This window comes from Halichoeres trimaculatus, unplaced genomic scaffold (genome assembly GCF_033239565.1).
Source record: "Halichoeres trimaculatus isolate MK-OKI-2021-1 unplaced genomic scaffold, fHalTri1.1 fHalTri1_scaffold_16, whole genome shotgun sequence".
In the NCBI taxonomy this organism is placed as follows: domain Eukaryota; kingdom Metazoa; phylum Chordata; class Actinopteri; order Labriformes; family Labridae; genus Halichoeres; species Halichoeres trimaculatus.
The window spans coordinates 8,011,974-8,030,743 of record NW_027437194.1 but is presented as its reverse complement, the minus strand read 5'-3'; the positions used below and the strand labels follow the sequence as shown (position 1 = coordinate 8,030,743).

Sequence of the window (18,770 nt, the reverse complement as noted above, 5' to 3'; positions counted from 1 at the left end):
AAATACATAAAAAAGTGTTGCCTTGTCTCTGTCCCCATTTGAATTATATGTGTAGCCAGTATCATATTTGTACAGAAGCCTATTGCTGCCACACCAGGAAAAAAACAACAACAGAAAAAAAAAACAAAAAAACCCCCACAATGCATCAATATCATATTTTAAGGTGATACAAAGTTCAACTTTATGACATGATATTGAATTTTCTCATTATTTCATGACGCTGATTTGTAACATTAATATAGTTAAAAGCAAATATGTAGGTGGGAAACTTTGAGTGTTTGTGGTTGCTCAGGGGCCAGTAAATAAAATTGGGACATGCTTAAAGCCTCTTTTGTGCATTCCTACAAGAAGCATACATTATACTTCTATGATGCAAATATAATAACCGAAAAGTTTTTATGTGATAACTTGGTGACAGTGTTCGACTGCTGCAGCTTGTATATATGGAACCTTTCGTGCCTCTTCAGTTTGTGAATGATAAATGGAGCTAACTCCAGAGGGTCAGACTGATAGAGCCCCATGCATTTCAAAATCTGTCTCTGTCTATTGAAAAAAACAAACAAAAAAAAAAAAAAAATATATATATATATATATATATATATATATATATATATATATATATATATATATATATATATATATATATATATATATTTCTCATGATTCCAATTTTTTAAATATTTATGTCCACACATAACCATGCAAATCTGCAGATAAGAGTGGCTTGAAGCATGCCAACCTATATCTGACAGTGTATTTTCCATACCCAAAACCCATACCAGCCAATCAAAATGAATTGCTGTCATTCAGTTATGACCTTTGAGAACCAAAAACCGAACATGAAACGTGAGTTTTCCAGAATCTTCACTTAGGTTGGAGTTTTCAGAAAACGTTTTTCATGAATTTAGTGACATCAAACTCTATGCATGCTTATCATTTTATCATCTACTGAACTTAATGACAGCAGAATCTTCCTCTGTCTAAACCTAAGTATGAAACAACAATGTACGTCAACAATATAAGTAATTATGTTATGATGTTATAATTCAGTGTTATGAAGTACTGTGATACTTAAATAACACATTAAAATAAGAAAACAGCATGCTATGATGAGAAACTTTTCGTACAACTGATATTTTATTTATCCATTAATTTATTGGAGTGGCAGCGATAGTCTTCCATATATTTATACCAAAAAAATCTTTCAATTGATATTTTAATATGTCTATCAAAACATCTGGTACTTTGTCCTCACACCATTTTCAATCAAACGTTGGGGTTAAATATTTCACGCACCATTAAATTCTGTTTCTTTCAACATGTTACACCACTTTACAGTATTTCTGAAACTGCACCAAAAGTCAACCCATTACCACAGTTTATGCCAGGAAAAAACTGAGAAACCCTCTAACTGCATCTTACTGTACATTTCTCATTACATCTAGCCTCTGTGCATCCTGAGACCATACTGTGCTCATCTTCCAATGGGATGAAATTGCACATGTTTTGATGGCTGAAGACAGCAGAACATGTTCTGAAGGCACAAAATACATAGAATGAGGCCATTTGAAAACCACGTTGACTGGATTACAAGAAATCTTGGCAATGCATGGAAGACAAAAAAACAGAAACTGACACTTGAAAGCTGAAGCTTCCTCAGTTTTCCCCCAAAACCATCCAGCATTACATTAAAATGAATTTTACATGTAAAAAATATTCCTACTGAACATAATATGGCGCTGTGGGATGATAAAGAAGGAGCTTATATTGGGATGCAAATGACAAAAACAACAAAATGGCAGCTGTGAAATGTGGTTGTGCTTCTTTACGATCAAACTAGTGCGAGGAACCTGCAGGCAGTAAAGTGACCTACCCTCCTGAAAGCCAGACGGTCAGTAACAGAAATGGAAAACAACGTGGTGGATCTAGCCCTCCTACTCTTCCTCCTTCTCCTGTTTAAACCTCTGCATTTACAGTCATTCCTCCAGAGAGATCCTGCCAGAAATTCATGCCACAGAAACGCTGTGAATATCTAGGAACCAGACACTGCATGAGTGGGCTGATAATGTGAAAATATAGAGAGCGCTTATCTAAAATGTGTCTTGTGCCTTTTGGAATACAGCCTCCAAGGTTAGGCTACCTGATCATGCAGGTGGGTTATAGCAGGGCCAGCTCATCAGTAACAGGGAAAAAAATGTACTTAGGCTTTGCTTGGCTGTAGCTGAAGAAACTTTCAAAATCTCAGCATTTACTGGCTCCAGCAATGTGGGAAGAAGACTTTTTTTCTCTCTTGCTTTCAGCAGCAACACTGTTGTGCATGGCAGGCAGTACCATTCTCGGTTAAACCTTTCAATTCAACTGATGTTTTGAAGAAATTCACTCGCCTCGGTGTGAAGCATTTCAAAGGATTCCCACTCCTTTTGGGACTATCAAACTCCACTTCTTTCTGGGTGAGAGTGTGTGCACAAATTGTGTAATTTTTTTTCTCCCTGTCCCTGTGCCAGTTAACATGTGCATAGCCAGTGAAAGTGAAAGTATCGTTTCAGTGTCTGTGGGACCAATCAATTAAACCGGTGAGTAAACAAGTGACAAATTTCAGCAAGTCAGTGTGAAAAAAAAGGTTAAAAGAAAAAAAAAAAAAGATGGGGGAGACGAAAAGCTCGGTATTTCCCAACAAATACCTCGAGTCACAGCTCCACACAAAAAAGAAAAAAAGTGTGAAGTCATCAGCTGAGAGGAAGCTCTATTCACTGACAAGAGCCCCTATTAGCATTCACATCCAGTGTCCAAAAGTGAGCCTTCCCATCATTCAGCTATTCTCCTCACACAATACTGCTCATCAAAAAGTGAAAAGCAGCAGGGCAAACGCACAAAACACAAATCCTGTGTTATGCAAGCTCCCCCTTAAAAAAAGCACAGGAGTACCCGAGCAAGCAAATGCCTTATCATAAACAGCACAGCTTAAGCTCGAGATTATGTATGGATTATGAATAGAAAATGTAATCAGGCTTATTTATCAGTATTTCTGTACAATTCTGTGCAAAACAAACATTTGCAGCTCAGCAAAGATTAGGGTTTAAGCGAATATACAAACACCCGTCTGAACACATGAGAAATCTTGTTATACATAAATTGATGCTGAAACCACGTCTTCTTGATTTCATGGTAATCCACGGGTACACAGTATTTACCCAACCTGCTGTGTAAGGCTAAGTAATCAAGTTGAAGTCTTATCATCTATCAGAGCAGTGTAAATAATTACCTCTGGTCCTCTTGCTGTGGACAGAGTTTTGTTTAGGAGGAGTGGCGGTGGTGTGGGTCATACCTCGCATTCTCGGGAGCCTGAGATTGTATAGGTGCAGGGTCCGGTTCCATTCACAAGCACATCCATGGCCTCGGAATTGGTTGGCTTGTAGTCCACATAGTACTCCTGCAGCGGGGAGCTCAGGGTGCGCTCCGTCTCTCTAGCTTTCTTGCGGCGTTTGCGGGCGGCTGCCGAATGCTCCTGTAGCTGCTTGACACTGCTAGGATAGCGCTTCCACGACACGTAGATCACCAACAGGATCATTGCAACAGAGAGAAAAAGGGCAACGCTTCCAGCTACAATCTTATGGAAGGACACAGGCTCCAAGTCTTGCTCTGGGGGTAGAGCCACAGGTGGGGTAACAGCTGATGTGGGGCCTCTGATGGATCCCTCTCCTCTTTTTCCAGACCCAGTTGGTAAAGCCAGAATAGCTGGGTTGCGTACAGTTTGCACTGGGACACTGGAGGGGGTTGGGGGAATACTCACAGGGAGTGTTGTCACAGAATTTAACTGACAGACTCCAAAAGCTTCAACAGCATCCAAAACCTTCTCCCCCTGGGCTTTCTTGGGGGAGGCACAGATCATGGTGGTTTCCTTTGCCCCTCTGAAGTTTCTCAGCCAGCCAACCAGAGGACAGATAGCAGGGCCACAGTCCCATACATTCCCAGCGAGGCTAATTGTAGTCAAGGAGATCCAAGCATCGACCACCTCTTGGGACACATTGGTCAGCTTGTTGGAGTCCAGATTGAGGGTCTGCAGGTTGGGTAAGCATTGATAAACTACAGCATCCACTTCCGTCAGGTCATTCCCAGACAAATCTAGTTTCTGGATGGAGGCCCAGGTCCAAGTCAGACCCTGGCTCATTGAACGGATGCGATTCCACTGCAGGTACAGTGCCCGTAGATTGTACAGACGAGGAAAGTGAGAGAAATTGATCTTGGAGAACTGATTGTGCTCCAGATGCAGCTCAGTGAGCTTGACCAGGCCTGAAAACGCATTCCGAGTGATACTGCGCAAACGATTGTACCCCAGATCCAGAAACTCAAGATTCCTACAATCTTGGAACAAACGCATGGGAACGATTTTAAGAGAGTTTGAGCGTATGTGGAGGCTGAGAAGCTTCCGTAGACCCTGGAACTGCCCGGGCTGCAGGGCCTGCAGTTTGTTGTATGACAGATCCAGATTACGCAGATTGGGAACAGGGTGGAATGTGGTGTTGTGGAGGGAGGTGATTTTGTTAGAGCTTAGGATCAACTCTTTGAGCCTACGGACACCCTGGAAGGCCATTCCATCCACAGAGGCGATGTAGTTGTGATCCAAGTAGAGCCAGATGAGATGGTTGAGACCAACAAACTGGCCCGCTCGTAGACTGGCAAGGCTGTTGTACCGCAGAGACAAGCCTTCACAACCTCCGGAGAGGTTCTTGGGGACATCGCGAAAGGCGCTTGACTCACAGTAGACAATTTTTCCATCACAACGACAGCTCTTAGGGCATGGGCGTTCACTCAATGATGGATTTGCCGCCAGCCACACCTGCATCAGAAGTTGGACCACTAGCCAGCGACGCTGCAGAGCAGAGCCTGTTGAAAAAAGAAGAAGAAAACAGGAAAGTGAGAAGAGGATGACTTCTTGAAAAATTATATAAACCTGTTTGAGCTTTTGGGGGGGTTAAGAAATCATGTTAACTGCTCTTCATTTTTTCCTTTTCATAACATTTTCAGGAGATATTCAGTACACACCCACACTCGAAGCTTTGCTTTAAGAAACTGAGGCCTGGCAATCTTGGCAGTTTGCTACTGAAAGAGGATATTCTCAAAACAGCACCAAGTTTGAGATCTTTTGCTTTCCTGCAGTCTTCTTTTGAAAAATGAACTGCATTTACAACTGCAAAAGCAGGACTTTACTGTGTCTCCGTCTTATTCACAATAATGACAGAAATACTTCTTTTAGACTTCAATCTATTCACTCTTCATGCAGTAAAATGGAATAACCTTGAAGGTCAACACTTAAATCTTGCGTTTCACTGGACAAGATTTTACCATAAAGTAAGAAAACAGTTTTCTGATGCACAGTCAATGGCTTCAGAAAATGAATTCAGGTTTTGTAAAGAAGTTCTGGAAAAGAATCTGTGACTGTTTGTTCCATGAATCACTTCTCCAGATGGCTCCAAAACCCATTTGAGCTCGAGAAAAAGGTAAAAACGAGTCAGGATTCTGAAAATGCATAACTTGTTCTTTCGTCTGGTTTTTAAATACTTGCAGAACAGACGGCATGTATTCATCAGCTTTTGTGGCACTAGTTTGTTCCAAGTAAAAGTGGCAGGAATATAATCAGAGAACGCTGTGTCTTGTTCAGAACTTAAAAGTTGAATGTATGACTTTCTGCTTTACCTTAACAAGTCACAGCAGTCTAAAACCAACCAAACTTTAAGGTTCAACTGGTTAACCTGACAGACATGAAATAGGTCAATGGTTTTCTCTTTTCTCTCCTCTTCTCTTCATCAACTGTTTATATATAGCTTACAACAACAAAATAGACACACATCAGTTATGATAATGCTTTGTTATAAATAGCTCTGCAAAATTTTGCAATTTTGATTATAAGATATTTCTTTATTTGTCCCACAAAGAGGAAATTTACAAAATTACAGCAGCAACCAGTTTTTTTTTTTTTTTTTTTTTCAAATAAGGTTGGTCCACTTAAGATTAAAAAACTGTTTTTCAAGGGAGACCTGGCCAAGACAGACAGCAGCCAAACACAAAGTTGCAGACAAGAAACACCAAGAGACAAAGCACAGTCAACAAAATGCAAGATTATGGATCAAAAAAAGTTTACAAGTATAGATTGCAACATTATAATATGAATATATTAGATAAAATATTATAGTAAGTCTGATCTCAAAAAAAACAACAACAACAAAAGAGAAATATGTACAAATCAGTCATCATAAATGTTCATTGAAATGTGTGACCACAGCAAAGGCTGCTTTGCTATAAAGAAATTATTGTTCAATATAAAATATGAATTCCTTAATGAAGAGCACAAAGATTTTTATTTACACATTTTCATTTCTTTTAAAATACAACTAAAAAAGCTTGTATGGTCAGTAAAGTACACCATGGTAAACTTTTTTGTCTTATTTTGATTTAAAATACTGTTTTGTTTTTTTTGTTTGTTTGTTTTTTTTTTTTTTTTTAGATGCTTTGGTTTAGCTTAGTTTTAACAGTTTTCTCTTTTAGTACATGCTGTAGCCTCTGGATCATTGTGTATAAAACATAACTGAAACAATTAATGCTATTTATTAGAGTGGGGGTTCCTGAACTTTAAGCCCGACATGCTCAAGAACTTATGCAGGCCGGGGCACCCCGATATAAAAAGTCTGGTGTTAGCTTTGGACTGATGCAGTTAAAATGTGCAATATCCGTTTATCCACTTTCAGTGAACAATATCTGTTTTATATAATTCACAAGAGCAATATCTTAACCCAACTCATCTTGTTACATTTATTATGAAAATAGCACCAAATTTACCCCCTGGGGTTTAATGAAGTATGTCTGATTCTGATTCTAATTACGCCCCTTGCTGGAGAGCGTATTATTCTTCACATATACATCAGGTTACGCAGTGAAAGATGGGACACAGCTTTTTTTACCAGATAAAAGTAAAAAATCTTTTTTAAGGATTGTTAGCCATGTGTGCTGCTCTGTCTCCATTTAACCCTTTAAGCCCTGGCCTCTTTTAGGTTCTCTGCTAGAAAAATGACGTACCCAAACTGAAAACAGTTTATCTTTGCATATACAAAGTCTGTTTGAATCATTTGGGTGTCATAATAAAGGGGTCACTGGTGAAATTTGTCTAGAGGTTTCAGTTTTTGTGTTTATGCCACTGGCTCTAACAGACTGTTTGAAGTATGTAGCTGAGTTTCTTCTGTTAATCTGATGTGCAATATGACTTTATTATATGTGATAAGGGCTTAATTTAATTAAATGCCTTTTGTTGCAGAGTAACCTCAAAGTCCCCGGTTGGGGGACCCCAGAGTTCAAAAGGTTACAGTTTGTTTGGCTCACCTATCCGTGTTCTGTTTCCCTCCCAGCAGTCTGTGATTACAAGTCACTATCCATCCATATTGAGTATATATTTCTATACCATTTAAAGCAAGAATTGGATGGAGTATTATTTTTGAAGAACAGCCTGTTTTACGCATGTCTATGACAATATTATTAATTTTATCTGTGGGTGAATAAAAAGCGGTCTCAGCTTCGTAAATGTTTCAGAATCTAAAGCAAACTCTAAAAGTGTGAGATTGGATGAAGATCATAATACTGAAGGAAAAGGGTTTGAAGTCATACTGAGAAGACTTCTGATATTAAACTCTTTACACAGTTGATGCAGAACATAAAGAATGTCAGAGCCATGTTTCTATCTGTGCTTCCATCCAGTCACCCTAAGCCTTCATTGCACCAATGCTAGAGGCAAAGAAGTCATGAAAGGCAGTCTGTATAAGGCAAATTAACATTCAAGAGCTAATGGTTGTGTATACAGTGCCTGAGGCGTTTCACTTCAGACTTCATCTATTTTCTTTTTTTTTGGTCAAATCCATGCACTAGAGGCTTTAGCAGAAGCCACAGGGAAAAAAAGAGAGAAACTAACCCTATGGAATTATGTAACACATTGCCTTGACAGAGACCAACTTCCCACATGACCAATCTGGCATCACATGTGTGTGTGGAGAATCTTCGCATAAACATGATGCATTATTCTTGGAAATGTGTGGAGGACACTTCCTCTCAGTACTGTTTTAAATCGAAGTGGTCAGTAGCTTCCTATATCACTCCTTGTTCCGGGGTGAGACAGAGTTGTTTCCATTAAAATCGTTCCCCTTTGCGGAGCCACTAATGATCTGTCATTAAGATACATTGATTTCCCCTTGAGGAGGTGGTGGTGGTGGTGGTGGCGTGGGGGATTCACTACTTATGTGTGTTTCTCAAGGCAATATAATTAAGAATGGGCTTTATTGCCATTATCACAGGAAGATAAGAGGAATATGTCACGATAAAAGTAGCCCATGCTTTAATTAGCTAAAGGAATGTATGACACATTGGCAGGCAGTATGCTGACTTCACCGGCTCACTCAAATTAATGCTTTGTATGTTATGTTGATGTGTTACAGTAATGGTGAACTTCACAGTATCCTGGGGCTTAAAGCTTTCTTGCACTGGAGCTGAGCCAATAAGGACAATTTTAGTTTTCAAGCAGTTTCTGTAATCTTTGCAGGATTTGTCAGAAATAATTTTCCTTGACACAGAGTTGCCGAGAAGCATCATACAACATATGCTATCTAACATAGCCATTTCACTCTTTGCCAAGCATCTGCTGATCCCATATGGGTATTGCATGTGTGTCTGTGTTTCTATGAATGTGAATGAGATAGATCCACTTGTTGTTTGTTTTTCAGAGGAATCTTTTATCATTCCTTACAGATGGAAGGAAACCGCAGAAGTGTACAGATAATTTGTCCTGGCTATTGATTACAACAGCAGATACATCAATCACGTTCCCTCATCTTGGATCCAGCGATTGTGGTACTTCCACGTAACATACTGCAGAGGGAGAATGATGGGGGATCACAGGATGTTGTGTTTCCGAGTGCTGCAAATTTGCCAACAACACTGCGCTGTCAAAGTCTTACAAATAAGACAGACGCAGTGGTTGAATACTGATGTCTGCAAAGCTTATGTCCCATGTGTGTTTACATTTCTTTAAAAATGCAATGCCTAAGTCTCACAAAACAGTGTGTGGGCTGTTGAGCACCAGCATGTTTTCTAAATTTTGTCTTTGACTGGTTTCCCAGGGGGATGTAGAATCAGCCTTCAAATTGCTTTTATTCCCTATGTGCATAATAGGCTTTCTTTATTAGAAGTGACTTCGCCATCTCTTTCAGATTGAGCCTGCCTCACAAGGCACCTCTCTCCCCTCCCTGACACTGTACGTGGTTTAATGAGCGCTCCGTGTGCTAATGCCTCTGTAAGCCATCTCCTTCCTCACTTCTCCTCTAATCTTATTCACAAAGGAGCACAAGTCACCCTCTGAGGTGTCACTCATGGGCTTTGTGTCGCTATTACTCCTTACCTGCTGTACCTCTCACCATTACTGTTCTTACACCGTATCTACTTAGAAGAACAATTCCTTCGTTTTATTCTCCATCCCTCAGAAAATATGCTAGTTATGCGCGTCCTTGAACCCTGCAGCCATCAGGATGATTTTATAATGAGAAGTCTATTTTTATGCAGGTGGTCAAAACCATCCCCTCAGCCTCTTCACTTCTCTTCATGATTTCCATTTCGGCTCCCTGAGGTCTTAAGTTCTTTTTTTATTTGGCTTTAGTTCCAAGTTTTAGGATGAACATCTTCTCGTATTCTTTTCAGAGCTTGGTATGGTAATATATAGATACAGGTACCCTGTCATTTCTCTCTGTCACGCTCCCTGCACTTTTCTGTCTGAATTTGAGATGGATGGCTGAAAGTTTGTCTACAGGAATGTAAGTAATGGTTAGTTATATAGCAGACAGCCTTGCTGTCCTCAGCAAGGGAAGATCGCTATTTCTGCCTCTCAACTCTAACACATAGAGAGAGTAAGTGCACTTTACTGCTGACCTAAAATAAAACCAAATGTAGCTTAATAACTTGGCAAATGGACTCGCTAACTGGTGCACTCTGAGTGCACACAAGTGGCTCATTGCTATTTGCTGCCTGTCATTGACAAAACTGCAAGCAGCCACAGCCTTGACTGCACATAGAGGCTGGACAGCAGCCGAACACACAGGGAAGGACGTCCCCAGACCAGCCTCAGCCATCCTATTAGTCTCCAATTATCTTTGAGATGATAGCAAGACCTGCCAAGTTAGACCCATTTAAACAGTAGTTGGAAAACATTGTGTCCTGATGTGCCCGTCTTGTATTTGTAGTTCTGATTAGGCAGAATAAAGGATATGTTACACACACAGATACATACACACACATGTTCAAATATGTAGTCCGGACTCATCCCTCCCTGAACATTATAGAAGTAAGTCTCTGGATGACATGAAGTTTATTACAGCATGTTTCATTACTTTGTCCTTTTTAGATCACAATACGTTTAAGAACCTGCAAACACTGTACTCGTATGTATGTATGTATGTATGTATTCTGTAAATTACATATTCGTACATTTGTACTTTTATGTATATATGTTGAGTGTTCAAATATTTATAGCTATTTAGTTTCTATAGTTACAGGGAAGTATAAATGTAAAGAAGTTGTAAACATAAAGTTGTAAATTAGATATAAAACTAATCTATGTATATAATTACAATGGGTAATTGAAATATATATATATATATATATATATATATATATATATATATATATAGTGGGGGAGTTTATATGTTTATATAATGACAAAAAGTAAAAATACTTCATATTATACCTCATTGTATTATATATATATATATATATATATATATATATATATATATATATATATATATATATATATATATATATATATATATATATATATATATATATATATATATATATATGCCAAATTTAATAAAGAAAAAAAACATTTTCACCTATTAAATTTGTGAAACAGAAAACTGATAACCATTTAACTTCACTTTTTAAATGCAAGGGATATGAAGTCTGTTTGATTTCTAAGGACAGGTTCTTTTTTGGAGTACAGGTACACAAGGACTCATTTGCAGCGAAGAAAAAAAAAAAACAAAAACGAAGGGCTGCCCTTGGTTGCTTCATCATTAGAGAAATCCTGCTCCAGGTGGAAATGTCAAAACAAACTAGAGACTGATCTCATATGTCACTGTGGAGGTTGAGATTTGCTTCCTCCAATTTAACACCTAGGGAAACGTAAACACACTGACCACTTTGAATCCACACCACTGTGATTTTCTATCCTCAAACTCAAAAACTCAAAACTTACTTTTATATTTTTTATATTTAGGGTTGGGGGTGGGAAAGTTCAGACTGATCTGTTAGTTATAAGTAGTGCTAAGGCTAAATAGGTAAACCAGAAATTTGTGTTATTATTGAGAGTTCTTAATACTAAAGAGACATAACCCCCCCTAACTGTGGCACACAGACCACAATAACTTTGTTAATCAGATTTTATTTTTGCATCTGTCCCCACCAGACCTGATGACCCAATAGCTCCAGGAGCTTGGACAGAGTATAAGGCTAAGGAAAGAATCTGAAATAACATCCCAGTTATTGATTCTGCATTTATAAGCTGATGATGTTAATCATATGAGCCAATCAAATGCCATCGGTAGCCCTGCAAACCCCTTCCCTCCAACTTCTTCCCCTGACATTTCAAACATGTGCTAATCACAAACCATAGGGCCATCCAAATGTCACCTGTTACCTATAAGCTTCTGTGAACCTGAGATGAGCTGCTATGCTGAGATCCAGTCACTGATGTGAGTTCTTTCAAATCATAACATGATTGAAGCATCCAGACATGTAAGCATGCTTGTTTTAGGACTAAGAAGTTGCAGAAGTTGAAGAGTCGTGTGAAATGTCATCACTGACTCTAAATGTGTCAGCTACTGTATTTCTAGCTGTGTCTTTTTACTACACCTATCCTACTGTTCTCATCCTGCAGAGCAGATCTCTAATGATATGGTCCATGAAACATAAGTGCATTCCATGCTGCTAATGAAGAGCATCACCGTCAGCTCTGGTGGTAGATAACTGTGACTACAGCACCATGTAATCATCAAATAATTGTGGGCAACAGCATGCAGCTATATGGTTGATAAAAGTTGCAATTTTGGGGTTGGCTGGCACACCTGGACACAGACAGCATGCAATCACGTGTGTGTGCACCTGAGTGTGTGTGAGTCTCAGATAAAAAAGCTGCACCTCAAGTATGCAGGCTTCTCGGCCATGCTCTGAAATTAAATTAGGAAGCAGGCCCATAAACCAGGCTTCTTTGATTAACCATACATGGTGGCTTTGCAGTGCACATAAATTGCATCTGAGCTCCTGCAGCCTGTACTGTATGGCTTTGTGTGCTGTTGTAGCTTATATTGATGTGGTGCAGTAACCCACTGTGGGTCGATATATCATGCGGCCTTACAATTAATGGCACAGCACCACCAGTGAACTTGGCCATCTGTATACCTGTTAAGAATGGCTGAGGAGATTAGGCTACCCAAAACAATAGTATTAGACGTAAAGAATGCAAAAGATGGAGAGTAACTGCCTTTCAAGAAAACAAAATAAACACATCAGTTAAAAACAAAGACTGAGTGAAGGTGGAGAGGAGGTTGTAAAGGGTTTGAATATCTTGAAGAAGACAGGAGGAGCACACATGAACGCTCACAGGTACAAAAAATTATCATGCAACACTGAAGGAGAGGAATATCGACAGCACTCTTACGCACACACGCAGGGTATTGATGGATTGACGCACAGTTCTAATGCTCGACTTGGAGAGTCCCTCTTGATAGCAGGTGCAGAATAAAACGGCTTTCTTGAATGAGAATCAGTCTGCTGAGCAAAAGCTGCACGACCAAAAGCTCTCACCCCGCCAGAGTTTTTTTTTTTTTTGGGGGGGGGGGAGGCGTTTGCACAGAGCTGAAACTGGACAATGGGCTTCGTGCGTACAGATTAAGGACAATCAATGGTTATGCGGGGCCATGATTTATAAAGTTGACTGGCTTCCAACATTCACCGTGATTAGCATTTCAGTCCATGTCAATGAGCCATCCAGTATAAAGTAGTGATGAGGAAAACGATAGCTCACCGCGAAAAAGATGCGGTTTCTTGATTTGCTTGTGATTTTAAATCAAATATTTTAACGTAAGACGATGTGAAAGACATGACAAGTATCCTCCTCGTCTAATAAGTCATGCTGTCAGGAAATGGAGGAGAAAAAAAAAAAACACGTTGCAGCTCTGCGTCTAACAGGCTACTGCACAAGCTTCAGCCACATTCCTCAAGCTTCCCGAGCCACTTAACAAAAGACACTAAAACCCTGATAAGATGCCGCCACAGTGATTTAGAAAGGGGCGACCATTTTTGATGCAAACATCACATTCAAACTCAGCTCTGCTCGGAGCAGACACGATTTGTATGGTGTGATATTACAGGGAAGGAGAAGTGGGGTACGTTATGAAACAATCTTAATCAAAAAGAGGGTATCATAAAGAGAACTTACCCATATCCGCTTATCTGTCAGCTCCAGCCTACAGGTTTTAATGGCTTCTAGTGCGCGACATCTGAGTCCGCATGACGCGCGTTCCACAGACAGGTACCGTCCTAATCCACTAGCCCGGTCTCTCCGCGCAGCCGCCGACTCCGAAGCGCACCTGCCTTTTACACTCCCGGACCTGGATGTGCTGTCCGGTTTAGTTCTGAATCTATAACCATACAGCTGAAGCGGGGTGAATGTCATTTACTTCCAACTCCACATCAAGAGAAAGGGGGGAAATCCAGTCTCAGAACTCCCTTCCCATGTCCTCTCTCCTCCACAGGAATCGTTCTCCTTTTCTTCAAGTTACAGCCAAAAAGAGTACTGCAGTAAGCGCAGACAATAACGAAGCTGCGTTCAAGTAATTCATGTCAGTCTCACATGCTCATGATTTCCGCGAAAATCCTGTCACGAAACTTCACAAAAAAACGTGTGGTTGTGTCGAAAAGAAAGAGAATGCACAGAAAAGGATGAGATTTTTCCGAAGGAGTCAACGCAGCCTTAAGGTTCCACTCTTGAGTAAAACCCGGCTTCTCTTTCCTCAAGGATGCTCAGTGTGATCCGCGCATGGCGCACACAGGAAAAGTAACGCTCGGTTATCCACAAGTCCCCGTGAAACGCTGTCAACGAGTCTCACACAATCGAGAAAACATCCAGATATGCACCTTTAGGTCCAAATGTTGCTTTGATTCTCGTTGTTGCTCGGTTGGAAATGCAGCATGACGCTGTTGTTAATCACGTCTGCTTGTCAGGGCAACTTTGTCAGGCAGAATCGGAATGCCCTCTTCTGGCGAGACTGCGACCCCATGAGCTTGTCTAAAGGGTGCACCGTGAGCTGAATGCTACGATGCTCCGATTAAAAGCGCTGCTGTCACGAAAGAAAAGCAGATTAATCCTGTCATCGAAGGGACACGATGGAAAATATCACGAGTGAGCTTCGTGTCTACAGGAAACAGTTTCCTTTTATGAAATGTGATCAAGATTCAAAAGTAGGTCTCATCATTTATGCAGTTTTACCATCAAACGTATCGCACTGTTTCCTGGAGGAACACGAGGAAACAAACAGTAGGTTGTTTCCAAGTCTGAAACATTCGTGGTGATGATGTCTTGGAAAGTGAGGTCTAGAGCGTATTGATGCTGCCTAGTTAAAAGGTTAAGTTTGTCTTCATGTTATTGTGCTTATCTCTTAGCTACAGGTGAAATATATGATTAAGGTCTGTCCAAAATGCCTTTGGGCATGCTCCAACCCGTTTGCGTTAGAGGAAGCTCCTGTGTGAATGCATGTTACCAATAGACTGTAGAGCATTACATGCGGCTGTGAGATGCTGTCCATGGTGCTGAAATGGTGCATTTGAGCAGAGCAGTGGGTTGCCTCATTGAAGCGCAGAAGTGCGCTAAAGTGGCGACTTGGGAGCCAAAACGTGCCTTAAAGCAGCACATTTTTTTTTACATTGAAAAAGTCCCACAGCACACCTCCAATAAAGAGTATGATAAAATAACACACTGTAGTCTGATGACAATGTATTATCTTAAACTCACTCAATGCAAAACTCAGACCACCCCCTTCACAATGGCTCTATTAATTACTGACGCAGTGTGCAACATTTTTGATTCAGCACCAAGTTCAGCAAAGTGGTAGCTAGCTTTAAGGGCTTGCTTATTCATTCACATTCATTGTGGTTTGTCCCACAAAAGTTGGCTTTTTCACCATGTTTTCACACAGGCAAACAAAATAGTCCATCTGCTTGTTTTAAAACATAAGGCAGTTCATTTGGAAATGGCGTATACACTTCCTTGGGACCAAGGTTGTATGGGTTTTCGCCACACACCAAGCACACCAGAGTTGGTGTCATCGCATCCTGGTGAAAGTAAATCTTAACTCCTTGATGCTTGCTGTCGCAAATTTGCGACATACCCTATCAGGTTTTGATGCAGCTGAAATTACCTTTTTTTTTAAAATCTCATTATTACCCATTGAATCATATTCTACACATTCACAAGATCATATCAGATCCACTATGTCACAACATAATAGCCAGGGAATGACACTCTCGTGCCTAAATATATATGATATAACTTAATTATGCTAACATTCACAACCTCCCCTTAATTTAACATCTGTAAGAATGAAAAATCACATTAAAAAATATTTTTATGATTGCTAATTAATTCAGGCAGTAAGGGGTTAATGAAAGCCTTGAGTTCACCAATCTTTGCTTTTTTTGACTTCCTTGAATACTAGAGCCTTCATCGGGGTCTGATTTTTGTCCTTGGCCTTGTTCAGAGGAATTTTAAAGCACAGTCATTCAACAATGGCATGTTATCAGTTTTTTTTTTTTGACCAATTAGGTGAAATTGGATAATTCACCTTACAGTATCTCAATGGTGGTTGAAAAACTATGCCTTTAAGTACCCTCTTGGAGGCTGAAACACACTAAAATGTCCTCTTGGAAGCCAACAACTTGCACTATAGAGCCTGTTTTCAGGCCAAAACACTAGCTCAAGTGCTGTCTTTGGTAGCGAAAACCTGTGGTGAAGTGCCCCCCCTGGTTGGCAAATACAACTGCCCTCCTGGGGCAAATATGCCAGATAAAATGACACACTAAAGTGGCCTCTTGATAGTGGAAGAACCATCCAGGTTGACAAAATACAGCTGCCCTCTTGGGTGGCAAAAACACTCTAAACTACTTTCCTGGATGGTTAAAACATGATTAACTGCCCTCCTCTTAAGCAAAAATGTGTGCTGAAGTCCAGAACTTAGTGCCCTCTTCAGAACCCACTGTATGTGCTTTCCTTTCTTTTTGCCTTGCTCTTTAAAAAAAAAAAATCTGTGCACGCCAATGGGTACAACATATCGACAGCGGCCTCCCTCTGCTTCATCTCAGCTGCGTTTTAAAGCTCGGGTGTATTTAAAGAGGAAATAGGCATCTGAATTTTTAATGGCCACTTTTACATTGCAAGTCACGTTCACCCATTCACACAGCATTCATACACTGATGGCTGAGGCTGCTATGTAAAGCATCCCCAGCCATCATCAAATCCCATTCACACACAAATGGTTCACGTTTGAGTGTTTGCTGAAAGACTTTGGCATTTAGACAGCAGAACCTGGGATCAAACCCCCTTTCTGGGTGAGAAACAACCCTACTGCTCTACCACTGAAGCACAGCTGCCCCTAAAAATATACGTAGGTTTCTTTCTGGCTGCAGGGTTTGTTTTATAATTGTGTCCAAGTTCATGTTCTGTATACCACTCCAATCGTTGATCCTCGGTTTTATTCCACACAAATTTATTGGAGCCCTCTTTAAGCTAAATGGAACATCTTTCTGGATATGTTCACAGCATATTTCAGAGTGATAGGTGGCATTATTTCAATGAAAGCATTTGCACTTGCAGAAGCATCTGTACAGGTCTCTAAGAATACTAAGCAGGAGAGTAAATCAGTTTTGGTTCAAGCATCTGTCAAAGGAATGTTTATGACGGCTGCACCTTTGACTAATCTTTCACCTCCTGACACTAATCCTATCCTGATTAATGAGCACTTTGTCACAACATCAACCCACAGAGCATAAAGTGTATGTTTCCTTTTTCATGGCAGCAACCTACAGCGTTAGCTACCTTCAGTTCACCTTTCAGAAAGCAGCCAGACAGACTCCATACCATCTTAGACTGTGGCTCAGTATCCGTTCCCATGCAATTTGGCTGATGACTTTACTTCTGGATTTGATTCAACAAGCAGAGGCCATTCTGCTGACGGCGCTGAAACAATTAATACCCTGTGAAGTTATGGAGATACAGACAGTGCCAGCCCACAGCCTACAGCAGTGATTTCTCTACTTAAGAAATATAACTGTCAAGCTTACCCTCACCTTTTTACTCCACCAATGGATTGCCTTTGCTTGTTAGTGTAACTGTCTGTCCAGATGGTGGTATTCAAAACATGTTGGAGAAAATTTTTCTAAAATAGTATATAGCCTGTTTTAGGAAAAAATAAATAAATCAACCCCTGTGCTCTGCTCTCAAGTCAAACGGTGTCTTTGTTTTCACCATGGAGAGGTAACTGGTCGTCGCCATGAGTAATTGTGTCCTCCTGGAGCCAAATGTTTTAGACGTGGTGTTTACCAGAACACAGGCTGGCTGAAACTGCTCGTTGCCCAGCAACATTCACATTTTGAACAATCCTTCAGGTCGCAAATGTTGAGGCCTTCAGTTATTTCAATAGCACTTCTTTTTGAGCTCTCACAGAACCTATGAATAGAAACAAATGGAACTCACATCCTGAACACCATTTTAAAGGACTGGGAATTGAGAGTTGAAATTTTTCTATTTAGTTTTTTTCTTCTTTTTTTTTTCCTTTTTTTTTAGATGTGTCATCATCATGTCTATAATCTTGAGACTTTCCAGTATGAAGATGGTGGATAACAATGGCTACAATATAGAAATTGTTATGCCATTCAATATTCACACATGGACATGTGTATGCTCTCGCGAGAATAAAACAGAACAAAGGCTTGCATGGCACTGTAAATCCAATAAAAGTGTAAATGCATGACTCAGGAGCTGGAAATAGATGTATTTTGTATTGTTTGAAAGCAGTGCACCACACTCTACCAAATAACCACTAGAATCATGCTGTTAAAAATGTTCATTGTTTAATAACCTTAAAATACCAGCAACCCTGCTGCAAGTATTTTACCATTGTGATGGTGTTTTGAAACCGTGGATGAGGAGGGAACACAGTGGGTATAAGATCCAGAGTGTACATTGATTTGTTACATTGGGAGGGCACAGGCTGTCTGTGTTAGACATGAAACAGGCAGGCTGTCTGTACTCCACATGGCACAGATAATGTGTCGGTGCTCCATATGGCATGGATGGGCTGTCTTGCTCCAAGTGGCATGGAACAGCTATATGGCATGGATTGAATGTCTGTGTACCCATGTACTCAATGGTTTTTACAATGTGTTGAATTATTTTTATGTTAGTTCATGAGATGTGTTGTTGAGCATCCATCCATCCATTTTCTATACCGCTTATCCTATTCAGAGACGCGGGTGGCTGGAGCCTATCCCAGCCGTCATTGGGTGAGAGGCGGGGTACACCCTGGACTGGTCGCCGGTCAATCGCCTTCAGACAATTTGGAGTGACCAATTAACCTGGTGAGCAAGTTTTTGGACAGTGGGAGGAAGCCGGCTTCCCCGAAGAGAACCAT

At 40.3% G+C, this 18,770-nt stretch overlaps 1 protein-coding gene across 2 annotated transcripts in view; it reads right to left on the bottom strand.

Moving 5' to 3' along the window:
• Positions 1-14,443, bottom strand: part of LOC141805304 (leucine-rich repeat transmembrane neuronal protein 4) — a 148,008-nt gene extending 133,565 nt beyond the window's left edge. Inside the window, exons 1-2 of one of the 2 annotated variants that reach the window (XR_012599710.1) lie at positions 13,526-14,443; positions 3,263-4,884 (exon numbers count right to left, since the gene is read on the bottom strand). Coding sequence is in view for 1 of the 2 variants with exons in the window: in XM_074690285.1 (XP_074546386.1) it covers positions 3,326-4,884; positions 13,526-13,529 (1,563 nt within the window). In the remaining variant the exon portion in view is untranslated. The remainder of the gene's footprint in view (positions 1-3,262; positions 4,885-13,525) is intronic. The other variant, XM_074690285.1, reaches the window with a different exon arrangement.
• Positions 14,444-18,770: the final 4,327 nt, after the last annotated feature.